This window comes from Columba livia, chromosome 1 (assembly GCF_036013475.1).
Source record: "Columba livia isolate bColLiv1 breed racing homer chromosome 1, bColLiv1.pat.W.v2, whole genome shotgun sequence".
NCBI classification, from domain to species: Eukaryota; Metazoa; Chordata; class Aves; order Columbiformes; family Columbidae; genus Columba; species Columba livia.
Window position 1 is genome coordinate 149,211,379 of NC_088602.1, and position 13,725 is coordinate 149,225,103.

The 13,725-nt window shown below is 37.9% G+C and overlaps 1 protein-coding gene across 26 annotated transcripts in view; it reads right to left on the bottom strand.

Moving 5' to 3' along the window:
• The window catches only part of MYBPC1 (myosin binding protein C1), a 75,611-nt gene that overhangs the window by 13,052 nt on the left and 48,834 nt on the right, over window positions 1-13,725 (bottom strand). For 8 of the 26 annotated variants that reach the window (XM_065037626.1, XM_065037610.1, XM_065037635.1 and 5 more), the window contains 12 exons: window positions 12,595-12,728; window positions 11,480-11,636; window positions 10,754-10,858; window positions 9,938-10,126; window positions 8,377-8,511; window positions 8,224-8,304; window positions 4,549-4,617; window positions 4,322-4,363; window positions 3,276-3,443; window positions 2,618-2,706; window positions 1,009-1,204; window positions 104-243 (listed from right to left, as the gene is read on the bottom strand). In XM_065037626.1, the coding sequence (XP_064893698.1) occupies window positions 104-243; window positions 1,009-1,204; window positions 2,618-2,706; window positions 3,276-3,443; window positions 4,322-4,363; window positions 4,549-4,617; window positions 8,224-8,304; window positions 8,377-8,511; window positions 9,938-10,126; window positions 10,754-10,858; window positions 11,480-11,636; window positions 12,595-12,728 (1,505 nt within the window). The remainder of the gene's footprint in view (window positions 1-103; window positions 244-1,008; window positions 1,205-2,617; window positions 2,707-3,275; window positions 3,444-4,321; window positions 4,364-4,548; window positions 4,618-8,223; window positions 8,305-8,376; window positions 8,512-9,937; window positions 10,127-10,753; window positions 10,859-11,479; window positions 11,637-12,594; window positions 12,729-13,725) is intronic. The other 18 variants (XM_065037744.1, XM_021284661.2, XM_065037703.1 and 15 more) reach the window with 7 other exon arrangements.

Below are 13,725 nucleotides of genomic sequence, written 5' to 3' on the forward strand. Positions count from 1 at the left end.
AATGCTTTGTCCACCTACATTGATTTAAACATGTAAAGCTTTTTATTTTTCAAAGGAGAATTCATGAGTACATCAGCCTTTTAAAAATCTCCTTGTAACTTACCATACTCTTCTTATCTGCTTTTTGAATTGTGTACCCAGTAATGGCAGCATTACCATCATCTTTTGGTGGCTTCCATGATAAATTTACATTCTCTCCCCAGACATCTTCAATAGTTACAACCTCTGGTGGGCCAGGGCGATCTGTAACAAAAATATGGCAGCTGACATTTTCCACTGTTTACTTTCTCTCTCTTTTCTAAATACATCTTCCACTTAGTTTGATTTCTCTCTTTCTTACAACATGCACATGTCAAAAGCAATGTCAAAAGAAAGCTGAGGTTGTAAAATAAAACTTTATGAAGTTAAGACATGTCAGAACTATGCAAAACTTGACCATTATATGAGTATGGCTTCTAATATACATGTGCTCTTTAATTGAATGAAGACATGGTATTTTGTGAAACTTAAAACCAGTTCAAGATGTTCTCCTAAAAGACAAAGTTGAACAATCATTATGAAGGCTGTGCTACCAGTTTTGCCTAATATATAAAGAAATAGATTGGTAAAAATGAAAAGTGAATGTGTTTTCTGGTCTGTTTTTCCTACTTTCATGTGCGTTCAAAGTTTATGATTTCTTCCACATTACACATATGACAAAGTTACTATGAATTTACTCCCATTTCTCTCTTGGGATACCCTCAATGGGAAAAGGCTTACATCCTGGATAGACAAGAACATGACAAGCTTAACAATGAAAAAAAGAGACTGACATGTTCCAATAAGCACCTGCCATTGTATAGGGAGCATATTTAGAGACCACAAATCTATAGTTAAGTAATTGGACATGGAGAGATATCACTGTTGAGAAAGATGCTTTTGGGGATTTTCTGAATGCTTTCCTATAGCCTTGGAATGGCCAGAATCTGCTTCACTGATGTGCATTTATTTCTGTTTCTCAAAACATACCAACAATCTGAATATCTATTGTAGCTTTGTCCTCCAAGTTCTCCACTTCCACTTTCATGTTATATTCTCCAGAGTGGTTCCTTTCTGCCTTTCGGATGAAGATGATGGTGTCATTTTCAGTGTTGCGGATGTTGATTTGGTTCTTGTCGATTGGAGAACCGTTTTTCTGCCATGATACTTTTGCCCTTGGTTTTCCCTGTAAGAAGCCAGGAAACAATGTGTATGTAATTTTTGGAGAGAAAAGGATAGGAGAGAAAACAAGGTTTTTTTCCCTCTTTCTCCAAACGGGAAATAAAAATTGTCCTGAAAGAAACTGAGAATTCTTTATTAAATCGTACAGCATTTGACACGCAATCATATTAATTCACATAAAATGCAGCAAATTATGGCTAAATTGGACAATTAACTTTATGACTAAATTTGATGATTTCCAGTTTTCTAAAAGAAAAGGAGAAAAAAAAAATAAAACAAAGCCAGAAAATACGGAACAAAATATTTCACCCTCTGGAAGTGCCTACATTCTCTACACTGCCAGTGAAAGAGGAAAGCAGTGGACTAAACCTCCAGGGATCCCAAACTCTATTATTTCTTTGCAAAAGCAGGTGGAATAGTTGTTGCGCAGTCTGGACTGACATATTTTGTGTGCTGTTTTTATGGGCCTAATAGTGCCCAGTTTAGGTACTTAAATCAGAGTGAATTCCCCCTGCTTTACCATGGAATTTGCTTTCCAGAGGTAAACAATTTGCAAATGCTGTCCCAAAAGGGTAATCTCACACATTTTGGAATGCTTTATCTTAGAGAGCAACCAGAGAATATCCCTTTAATTTTTCAAGAGCAGAGTGTCTTGCAGTGTATTGCTGATCAAGCTTTTATTTGGCTTTTAACAGCCTTGTAGAAGCCTGATTATGCTCACCCAGGATCTTTAGGTGTACAGAGATGAAATAGAAATTAATTCTGCCACAATTCTTGTATTCAGAAGAATAAAGACTAAAGACTAAAGACTAAAGACTAAAGACTAAAGACTAAAGACTAAAGAATAAAGACTAAAGAATAAAGAATAAAGGTAGATAGGCAGTCACTGTTGTAAAGGTATGGGAATGAAGGTTAAGATGATGCTCTAGGAAAATGTGATATCTCCTTGGAAAAAGTCAGATTAGAGCTGTGATCTCAGGGATTTTACAGTTGCAGTTTCTATAGGAAACAGTGAAACTCTGCCCACTCTTCCCCTCCCTTTTCCTCTCTCAAGACAAGCAAAAGATTAAATGCTACAGTCCCAACCTTGATATCATATCAACTTCTACCAGTGTAACCTTTTTGCATTTTGCTAGGCTTTATCTCACATGTAATGTGTACTGGGAGGATTTATGAATGTCCTTTGGATGACAGATGACAAATGAGCCTGTCTAAGCTAGTTACCCAATTCATTGATCGGCTCAGCATCATTTTTTTGAGAGGTCAAGGCAAAAGATTGAAAGCACCTGTATACTTCTGTGTGCTTCCCCTTCTGCTTAAGTTAACTCACTGGCCAATCCAAGTTACACAGAAAGAAGTTAAAATGTAGCAATATAAGGAAAAATAGTGTTTTCCTGTCAGTGTTTTTAATTCTTACCTGGAAAGGAATCACAAGATTCACAGTTTCTCCAACTCTTCGAGTATAGGTTTGTTTTAAGTGCCTTGGTAGACGGATCTTTGGAGCCTCTGAAAAAAGCCAAAAGCTTGTGTTTGATACTTATCTTCTTTTCTGTTTTAGACAGAACCGATGCATATCAGTATAAACGGAAGACTGTGCTCTACATTTCCCAGAATCACAGAATGTTAGGGATTGGAAGGGACCTCAAAAGATCATCTAGTCCAATCCCCCTGCCAGAGCAGGAACATCTAGATGAGGCTACTAATGAGTGAGGTATCTTAAGTTTATTGGTCCCACAACGTTACATTTGGGACATCATCAATTTTGGTTACACCAAGTGTTATGGTGGTAGGAATAGGTGAGAAATTTAGTGCAGCTCAAAAAAAAAGCAACATTAATTTCAAGTTCTGCAGAAAGTAAAAACAAAAGCCTTGAAAGGCTGAGCAGTAAAGGCTTGGAAATGAAACAAATGAAAAGAATTACAGATATTTTTAAAGGCAGTTTTATGATTTCTATCCACTGCACAATGGCTTCGTAAGGCTGTATAATCAGTTTCCAACAAGTATCAGCCTTAAAAACCCAAACTAAATATGAAGCAGAGTGTATTTGTGGGTGAGCGTAGGCAGGAGGATCTTACCTATCACTTCCTTGACTAAAATAGGCTGTGGGTGGTACCTGGGCTCACTTTCACCAGCAGCATTCACAGCTTTTACTCTCACAAGGATTTTTGAGCCAGTTGGCAGGCCAGTGATAGTAAATTTCGTTTTGTCCGTCAGCTCCGGGTTAGCCACGATCCATTCGTCAGCTGGTTTAGGAAAAGAGGAGGTGAGGACGAATCCAAAGAACAGGTAATTATAAATACATCCACTGCACGGATGAGGAAAATTACAGAACAGTAATAGCTTCATTATATTCTAATGAATACCTCTAGTTGTTTTTTCTAATTGTGTTATAACATGATATTGATTCACTTTAATATGTAGGAAGAATATTTCAAACCTGCTGATTATAAATTTATGTTTAGAGAAAAATATGTTTTTAGAGTATGTATACCATTTAATTGTAACAGAGAGAATACTGACTATTTTTTAAATTCAGCCGTTAGAAAACAAAGGCAACATAGAGTATATTTCCAAAAGCACCCATTACTGCTTTAACAACTTCCTTGGAGAGAAATGGATTTTACAATTAATTTCAAAAATATCATAATTAAACCAGTACTGAGTACCCTTGAAAGTACCACTGAGAGCGCAGGGATGAGAGAAACACAGAATATATGCAAGTTGCAATGAAATGCCATCTCTCCTTATGCTGTTAAAATAGTTGGGCTGTGTCAGAATTATTCACATAATTACATCGTTCTTGGATTTTTTGTCCTCTCCGTAGGCAGTCACATGTAATCTAGAGCGATTGTAACAGTACAGCCTTTCTGAAAACTTCAATTACAAACGATACTTTCTTTTCCACCCTGCCATCCAAACTTAGGTTGCTTTAACGCTGCTCTTGCCTTGACATTTGGAGTCAGATTTATGCAGTAGCAAGTCATTATCAATACCTTCCACGTCATATAAAGACAGCATTATAATATTGGCACAGAAGACAAGACTATTATATTATGAAATAGAGAGTCCTGCAGACTTAGCATGCAATACTGTGGTACATTTTAATGACTGTATGCCTTACTTTTAGGAATAAAGTTCTCCTTCAACTTGCTTCTGTCAGCTTCTAGCACAAGAGGATTGCAATCAAGGACTGTTTCCCGCGCACCTCCCCCTCCCCTTGTACAGGTACTACAGAAAGTTCTGTAGACTGTTGCCCCAAAAATCCACTCTCAGAAATTTATCTTTACTTTTATGAAGATAATTTTTCTTTTGGTAAAGAAGATTTATATCCTTTGTTGAATACTGTACCTTCCAGGTTAAAAGGTGGCTCCACCAATTCCTCTGACAGATCTGTCGATATACCTTGTGAGAATCCATCTTTAAAATTAATCAGAGACACCCACTTTCACACAGATGGAGCATTTTGTCAGTGGTTAGCAATTCCTGTTAGTAAGTGTGCAAAGATAGATGCTGGGCTTTAAAGATTTAGAGAACCCTTACTTAGGGAGACTGCAGGAAGGAGAGAGATGGGAAGAGAGCATCTAGATCAAAGAACAGTTATGCATGATGCTGACAGGAAAGCTAACGGATAAAAGAAGAGGAGGAGATAAGGTGGTTTTTGTTTATTCTTTTCCTTTGGGCCTGATCACAGCCCTGGAAAGATGAATAGAAAGAGACAAAAGGGACATTTGGAAGAGAGAAATGAAACAAAATGATGATGGGATAAAGTGTGGGAGAAGAAGAAAACACATCAGAGAAGAGAGAAGACATTCAGAGAAGAATTCTGAACAAGACAGAAAAAGAGAAGTCTTGGAAAAAAATCTTATGGAAACAGAGAAGAGAACACACTTAGCTAAAGGCAACACAGAAAGAAAAGTAAAGAATGCCAAAACCATGGATAATGACAGATATGATGTAAACACCAAGACTTTATTTCCTGAACAAAGCTATCACTCCCTGGATTTCCTGGAATCCTAGACTTGGCTATTGTCAGGATAATAAAAATACTGTTGTAGTGTCTGTGCATGGTCCTGGATGGATACATTGGCAAACAGCCAGCAGAGACTCTCTGAAGTGCTTCTTTACTAACTATACTAACTTTACTAACTATAACTAACGTGTCGACACGATTTGGTCTACTCCACATCACCACAGCAAGAGGTTCAAGTTGGATGTTGTAAACTAGCTCTGGGGAGTTCTATATTCATGTAGTTCACATCTGTGCAGTGCCAGGTCCAGATACTCATGATGAGACTCTAGTTCAGTAGTATACACTGAGAGCTGTCAAAGGTGCTACCATAGTTAAGGATGTCCAAGAGTCCACCATGTTGATCAAATTATGAGGTTCAGACTAAAGGGAAATACCAATATTCACTAAGCCAAACCAACGCTCATGTACACGATTCTTGTAAATTGTAACTACATATATATTTTGTCTTCATATTTTCAGCTTGTGACTTCTCTTAATGATTGCTGTGATAAGGAAGATTCAGAAAAGCCCTGTTTAAAACTACCTCAGTGACAATGATGAAAGAACGGAGAAGGTAAAGACAAATGAGTTTACAAACACATGACTAAAAGAACAGCAGAATGGATATAGACGGTCGTAAAAAATACCTTGAAATTAAAAAGAGTTATTACACATTATAGAAGAAATTAGTTTGAGGCAGAACAGGCACTGAAAGGACTGAGGAAAGGAGGCACTACGATATTTCAAGAAAGAAAAAGGGACTGAACACAGAGAAAAGGATGCATATTCCAATAACACATCTTTTAAAATTGGTATTTTCTACTAAGCCTGCTTCTTCCTAACAATTTTCATAACATATATACATAAATAATGTCAATTGTGTATATATATATGTATATACATATATAGGAGGCATATATAGATATACATAAACACTCAGAAAGCTATGTAAAATACATTGTACCCATTGTATTTTAACTGAGGTGGGTAACAATAAAATGACAGACTTGACTGCCATTTTGTTGTATCTTCATATGTTTTAAACCTATCTGAAAAAAAAAAAAAAAAAGAATTTGTTCCATTCAACAGGTATACAATGATCTTCTGTCTAATAATAGAATCATAGCACAGCTTGGGTTGGAAGGACCCGTCACAGGTCATCTAGTCCAACCCCCTGAAATGAGCAGGGGCATCTGCAACTAGATCAGGTTGCTCAGAGCCCTGTCCAGCCCGGCCTTGAATGTCTCCAGGGATGGGGCATCTACCGCCTCTCTGGGCAACCTGGGCCAGGGTTTCGCCACCCGCATGGTAAAACATTTCTTTCTTATGTCTAGCCTGAATCTCCCCTCCTTTAGTTTAAAACCATTACCCCTTGTCCTATTGCAACAGACCCCCCTAAAATCTCTGTCCCCATCTTTCTTATAGGCACCTTTTAAGTACTGGAAGGCCGCAATGATGTCTCCCTGGAGCCTTCCTTAAAAGATAGATTTGGAAGATTTCCCTGAAAATCATATTTTGCATTAGGGTATATATATTTTTCATCCTCTCCTGTCACCTAATTTGAATATCACAGACTGTAATGTCAAGGATTTTACGACAGTGGCATATTACAAGAACTTTTAACTTTTTCCCCCACCATCTTACCAATGCTAAACAGTGCATAATATAAAGTATACACTGAAGTCCTCACATTGACAGTCCCCTTTATATTCCCATATATCTTGCCTATACAATGGAAACATTCTAGGAATGCTTTGTCTTGATGTAAGACTGCATGCTTACTTGTTCTGAGCTGCTCTCTCCCAATATACAAGGAAAACCCTTCCTACCATTCCAGCTGCCTTCAGGTGATCTTCTCCAGACCTCTGAGCTTCTTGCAGTCTGCTCCTGCTCCTTACAGATATTCAGCTCAACACTACAAGATGATGATGACTGCTCCTGAGAAAAGCCAATGGTTCTTCTTCACTCCTTCTCCCACTCACTGGAGTGAGAGCTGGGGACACTGTGCTCCTGTGGTGTCTGACCGCTTTTGTGAACTATTGTTTTCCTGGACTGTCTGAATCTGCAACACGTGATAGTGTGAATGACAAGTTCTGTCCTCTACATATTGTCTCCAGGCTGTGGACTGCATTCATGAAAATGTTTCATTGAAATAAATGCCTCTATGAAAAAAAGGTGTCCAGCTCATCACTTGATTTACAGTGGAGGCAAAAGCAGCAGGTAGTGGAGCTGAAGATGACTGTGTCCTGTCCATCCAAATATACAACATTGCTGGAGTCCCACTGAATGGCATTTGCCCACGGAGGCTGGATACTGCAAATATCACTCTAGGCTATTTGATACTTACTTAGGTCTTGGTAGATTTTACTTTTTGAAAATAGACTTCATTTGATGCCAATTCAGAAGAAAATCTGCTTGAAAATACTAAGTTTCTGCTGCTTGATCACCAAAGACTCTTAGTTGTAAAATATTAATTATACTTCCCTATTATTTGTTATTTTACTCTTATAAGTTATTCAATCTCTTACATCTTTATCTTTCTCCTTCAGTTTTGTATAGATTTAATGTCTTACATGGACATAGTTAAGGATCCTGTATCTAACTACACTGAAAAGTTGGAGAAATTCAATATCCAGGCATGAACTTCACATGCCTAGATAACTTCTACAGCCAGCTATTGGGGAGGCTGTCTGTCCTCAGTATTGGGAAGTGGCACTTGAAGTAGCCAATTAGTAATATGTCAAGATAGGAATTACCCCACTGAGGACTTCCTGCCCCTAAAACCCAGCCAACCTGCATATATTTTGGACAATACTTACAAACATTCATTATTTCATATTCATTCATCCATCCACTCTTTACTGTATTGATTCCTCAATTAACTCAAAAAAGAGGACAACAATTAACACAGTACTTGGTACACTACAACAGATTATATGGCTTTTGTTTTGGATTTCAGATCAAATGTAAGATCAATCGAACTACAGTCAGTGTGTGGGATCTGGAATACAAACCAAAGGAAGCCTGAACAAAACCCTGCTGCTTGAGGTTTTCTGACTGATTAGTCTCTGCCTCAGAGTGAGAGCACTTGGTACCTGTAGAGAAGAAAGGGAGAAAGTCTCACCTACTTTCACTGTGAGTAACATACCACAGTCATAGTCACTTACTTCCTTCAAAGCAGTACTCTACAACATAGCCGTCTAACCCTGCCGCTCCGATGTGGTCTGGTGGCCTCCATTTCATTGTGACTGTGGTGTCAGTCACTCCATCCACTGCCAGGAGAGTTGGTGGGCTGGTAACAGCTGGAGCAATCAGGCAGTGGGGAGAAGGCAGAAAACTGTGTTACAATTAAAGGTTTACATTTATGGAGTGAATTCCTCTAATTTAGCATCGCATTGTAGGCAACAGGCTAAATCCTGACTACCAGGCATTTCCAATCATCCCTGTCATATCTTTCCCAATTAGGATCAAACTAGGAGAAGCAAGTGCCTCATCCCATATCTGCTCACAGCCTAACCCGGAGTTAAATTCCTCCTGCTCAGGAGCGAAAGGACAAAGAACGGTGAAAGGTAGAGCAGAGAAGTTCTGAGTTTCACGTTCTACAACAGCAGGTATTTTCTGGCAAGAGAACATGCTGTAGCAATAGCAGCCACCTTCTTCCTGCTCCCTTGCATTTTAAGTGCGCCACTGAGCAAGGTGGAGACCTTTGCTGCCCTACAGAACAAGAGACCTTTTTTTTATAGGGACTTGTGGTTGTCACAATAGTTTGAAAATCTGTTTCTCTAGATGAAAAGACCACTGAATTAGTCTGTCACTAGGTGAATGACTAGGCCTTCTAGCTGTTATATTAATGTAAAGCAATAAGATGATGTATAGAATAGTATAAAATACATCCTAGACTAATCTGGATTGTCTGCAAAAGGATATTGAAAATACATAATCCCTTTCTGGGAAAAAAGTCCCTATTTCATCTAATGGGGACCCATAGCTCATAGGATGAAATTAGAGACTATTCATATGTTATTATACATTTTATTGCAATATTTGGCAAATTAACTTATTTTTTTTCATAGATTTCTACCTTTATGATAGGTAATATACCTGTGATTTTTTTAAATGGAAATATATGGATTATTTGTGAATATCTGTACATTTTTTAAAATGGCAAACTACTATGTGACAGCAAAGCATAAGCAGTGAAATGTGAAAGGAAGTCTCATTTTCATACAGTGCAGCCTGCAAATAGTGATCTTAGACTTCTAGTCACTTTTCCTGACCCTCTTTGGCCAAATTTATATCAGGAGAAAAACACACAAAACAACGAAGACTATAATGCATCATCTTCATCAATTCTCTAAATTGCCAGCTTGACTGGCAATAGTTTGACTCTTGGCTCAGGAGGTACCTATGATACATAAAAAAGTGGAACTGTTAATTTTGGTGCTTAAAACATATTGACCATAGTATTGACCATATCTGGCTCACCTATAGCATGTCACTGTTTTATTGTAGTGCACCATTTTTCTGTCTATACATCCTTGTTTCTTGTTTGTAAAAGGCTATAAATCCTTCAGGAATAGATATATAGTTTATGCTGCACCTAATAAAGACAGGTCCTGAGCAACACAAGTGCAACAAGAACTATGGTTATATAATTAGATGACTTTAACAATGTATTAATGATAATTTTCTAAATACATACTTATGTCTATGTCCTTGACTACTTACCTAAAGGAACAAAGGACTTTGAAGGCATACTTGGTTTGGAGGTGCCTATTGCATTAACAGCAAATACACGGACCTCATAAGCAACACCTTCAATCATCTTCTTCGGCTCAAAAGTTGTTTCTTTAATCAGTTCAAAATTCAGCCTCATCCACCGGGAGCTTTGTTTCTTTTTCCTTTCAATGAAATATCCTATTGACCAAACAAAATTTGACTATAGTAAGTGGTGGCATAAAGCTCAATAGTGAGGTTTTTCTGTATACACCTCAATATCCCCTTCTAGTCTCAAAGTGGTTTAAGAGTTATTGTTAAATCTTTCCCATTGCAAGCTACCTGATAGTCGCCTCTTTGGATTTCACAACCATGTAAGAGTTTTCTTTGGACTTCACTTACAACACCACTGTATTAAGTTCAAAGTGATTCTGCTGGCCTCTGGGCCCCTCTGATTTTCCTGTTGGTTCAGTGTATTAGAAGATATTCCAATTTACACAGTAAATTGTTTCTGAAATTCCTGCTAACATTCAAACAGACTAACAGTTCAAAGTTTGGTATTATAAGAGGTTGTTTTTCAAGTAAGGGGATTGGTAATGTGGCAACATACAAAATGACAAATCTCAAAGCATTAAAAAATCAGGTATCCAATAAAGTCAAAGAATGGGTGGAGCATTCCTGTAACTGGATACTTGAAGTGCAACTCTCTAGGGCCTGAACTAAACTCTGATCCTATGGCATCCATTATTTGGGGTTTGTTTCTTTTGTCTATATTAGAACATCACTACCAAAAAAAAAAAAAAAAAAGAAAAAAAGAGAAGTATGTACCTAAGATGGGTGATCCACCATCATTTGCTGGAGGTTCCCAGGTCATAACACACCAGTCTTCACCCACCTCAGTCACATTTGGTGCCTGAGGAGGATCAGGAACGTCTGTTGCAAAGAAAGTAAATATTATTATTAAAATAAAAAAAAAAACATACATAGGCTGAAATAGAAAATGTCAGATAAGAAACAAATCTGAACAGTGTAACAGGATTTCCTAATGAGGAGAGAGAAAGAAAGAAGATGTTTGTGGATCCTGGCAGGTGGATAGGAAGGGATAAATGCCAAGTTCATCCGCGCGGTCAAGACACTTGAGAGGCACTTGAGGGCATGTGATAAGACAGAGCCCACAGCCAGATGGAGAATGGAAGGTGTTAAGGGCAGCCAGAGGCGACTGCACAGGTTTGGCCCCTGCAGCATGAGGTGGCAGCAGGGTGATCATTAACTCTCACTTAAACTCCATGCTAACCTCCTGTTACACTGGAATTTAGTATCCTTGCACCTCAACTCCACATCTGAAAATGGGAACAAACTGGAAAATTGAAGTTTTCTGACAATCTACAGTAATTTGGTAGGTAGGGAGGATGTCTACAGAAGAGTCCCTTCAGATAGAGGAAGAAGAATTTGTCTCTAGTTGGGGTGCAGAGAAGCAGGGTTCTTCAAGCAGCATTTATTGAAAAGGGCTCTGATAAAAGATATTGCTTATGTGCACTCTTCCACATGACTTACCAACCACTTTAATGTTGATTAGAGCTGTGTCCTCTCCAGCCTCATTCTTTAATGATATTCTGAATTGACCTGAATCTTCTCTCTCAGCCGTATCAATGACCAGACAGCTGCTGTCTGGATATGTTTCTGCCCGTATTCTTCCACTGTCTGTTATCCACTATTAATCAAAGCAAACAGAGGGTAAAGTAATATTTTCTGGATTTGAGAATCAAAATACTCAAAAATCAAAATCTGCATGCAGTACAGGACACTTTAGCAAAAATACTTAAGCAAACACACTAAAGCTCAGAATTTCAGTCACTTAATGATCACAAAAGTGTGAAAATAACTGAGGGACAAATAACTAACTTTAAAATACGGTTACTGTTTAGTACTCAGTTCAGCCATTGCATCATAAAGGAAGATGCACTAGGCTTGCTGGTCCTGTGAGCAAGAACATGCTTTTGTCGACACTACCCATCATTAATTTGATGGAAAGAGAGTAGTGAATCCTCCCAAAAGTCAGATCAAAAATGTAATTCATTCAGTTTAAAAGTCAGAGTGACTGTAACGGTCAGTAGTTTGTCTCACAATTTTCAAATGCTGGCACATATTTTTGAGTAAGAGCTCTCCTAGAAGAATTTCTTATTTGGACAAGTCCACAGTGGTCATATTACAATTAATATTTGAAAAATTGTAGTCAGAGATTTGACCAGATAGTTCTGATGAATCGAGTAATAATAGCATGTTCCAACTTCCACATACCACAATGGAAATTTAAATATGAAAAAGCATCCTTTTGCTATTACACAGCCAGGGATTGACCTGTGCTTTAAGGCACCAAATGCAAGACACCAATTGCCCAACCTATTGTTTCATTTGAGACTTGACACTCCATCAGAATTCATCATTCATTTTCCAAAACCAGACCATACCATGGCTTTCTGTCAAAACCTGTCAGCCATTTGGGGCAGTATGTACAGAAGAAGTAGCCATTTGGTAGATTTTCACTAGTTTTCTTCTGCATCTCATGTGTTTCTTTCCTTTATAATTTATTTATAGCAAACCCGTATTTTTTTCCTTTGTTAGTTTCAGCCCCTTGTTAAGCTAAAGAAATGTGTATAATGACAATGTACCTTGTCCCCTTTACTCCACATGACTTTTGGAGTTGGCTCGCCAGTGATGGGGATCTCAAGTCGTAGTTTGCTTCCTGCCACTACTGTCACAGTGTTCCCTTCCCCAAGACCATCCAGGTGGAGTTTAGGAGGATCTGAAAAAGGAAAGATTGTCCAAGTTTGCCATGTGGCTGCCACTCCATGAGTTCAGTGACTGGCACAGGTCTGCAACATAGAGAAACGGGCTCTATGTTTTTTATTTTCCTGGTATTTTCAATCAACTAATTTTTCGTTGAGAGGAAAATTTGTGAAGAAATCTTCTTTTTAAGAAAATAGTTTTCTGATTAAAATAAATCATGTTACCATAGAAAATTTGGAATAGTAGGACAATTGAAAAATCTGTCTTCCTGAGGCAGAATTATATGTACTCAGGTAATTTCTGAGAGAGATTTCCTCTAAGTGGCTCTTGAGAATTTCAATTGCAGGCTTTCTACACCACCTATTACCATGCTTCAGGCATCACTGTTCTTGCAGTTTAAAAATATTCTTAAATCCTTTTTCTGAAAATGAAGTGGTCACTTTTGTTGTAACCCATGTGTATGGAGAACAACTGATTAATATCCTCTTACAACTTTTTTTAATGTATTGGAAGTAATATCAGTGAGCGCACCCTTCTAGTACCCCTTCCCTCTTCATTCTCCCTAAACCTTGCCAATACTTTTTCCAACACAGATACCCCACTTCTTTCAGTTTCAGTTATAGAACATATTTTCTAGAACTTTGGCCATTTCTATTGCTCTCCTTTTGACATTCAAATTGCTAATTGCAGTTAAAAGCCAGCAAGGTATTGTTGTGTGAAGAGTCAATGCCTTGTTTTATTTTTGTTTGAAAGAGTGGGATCATTAACAAGCCTTCTGTTTTGCTGAATGAATAAAAGCTGCCCAGAAACATTTTGCTCTCTAGATACCATTTAACCTATTTAGGGAATAGGTAAATATGTACCTATTCTACTGAGCTTTTACCAAACTAAATCACATTTTGTAATGTCAGCAAGCCAATTCTTGAAAGGAGACAACACTGTATAACCAAAAAGAGAAGAGCAACAGCTGTTTTACACAAACTCTTAGTAGTGGTTTAGGTTTGGGAATTCAG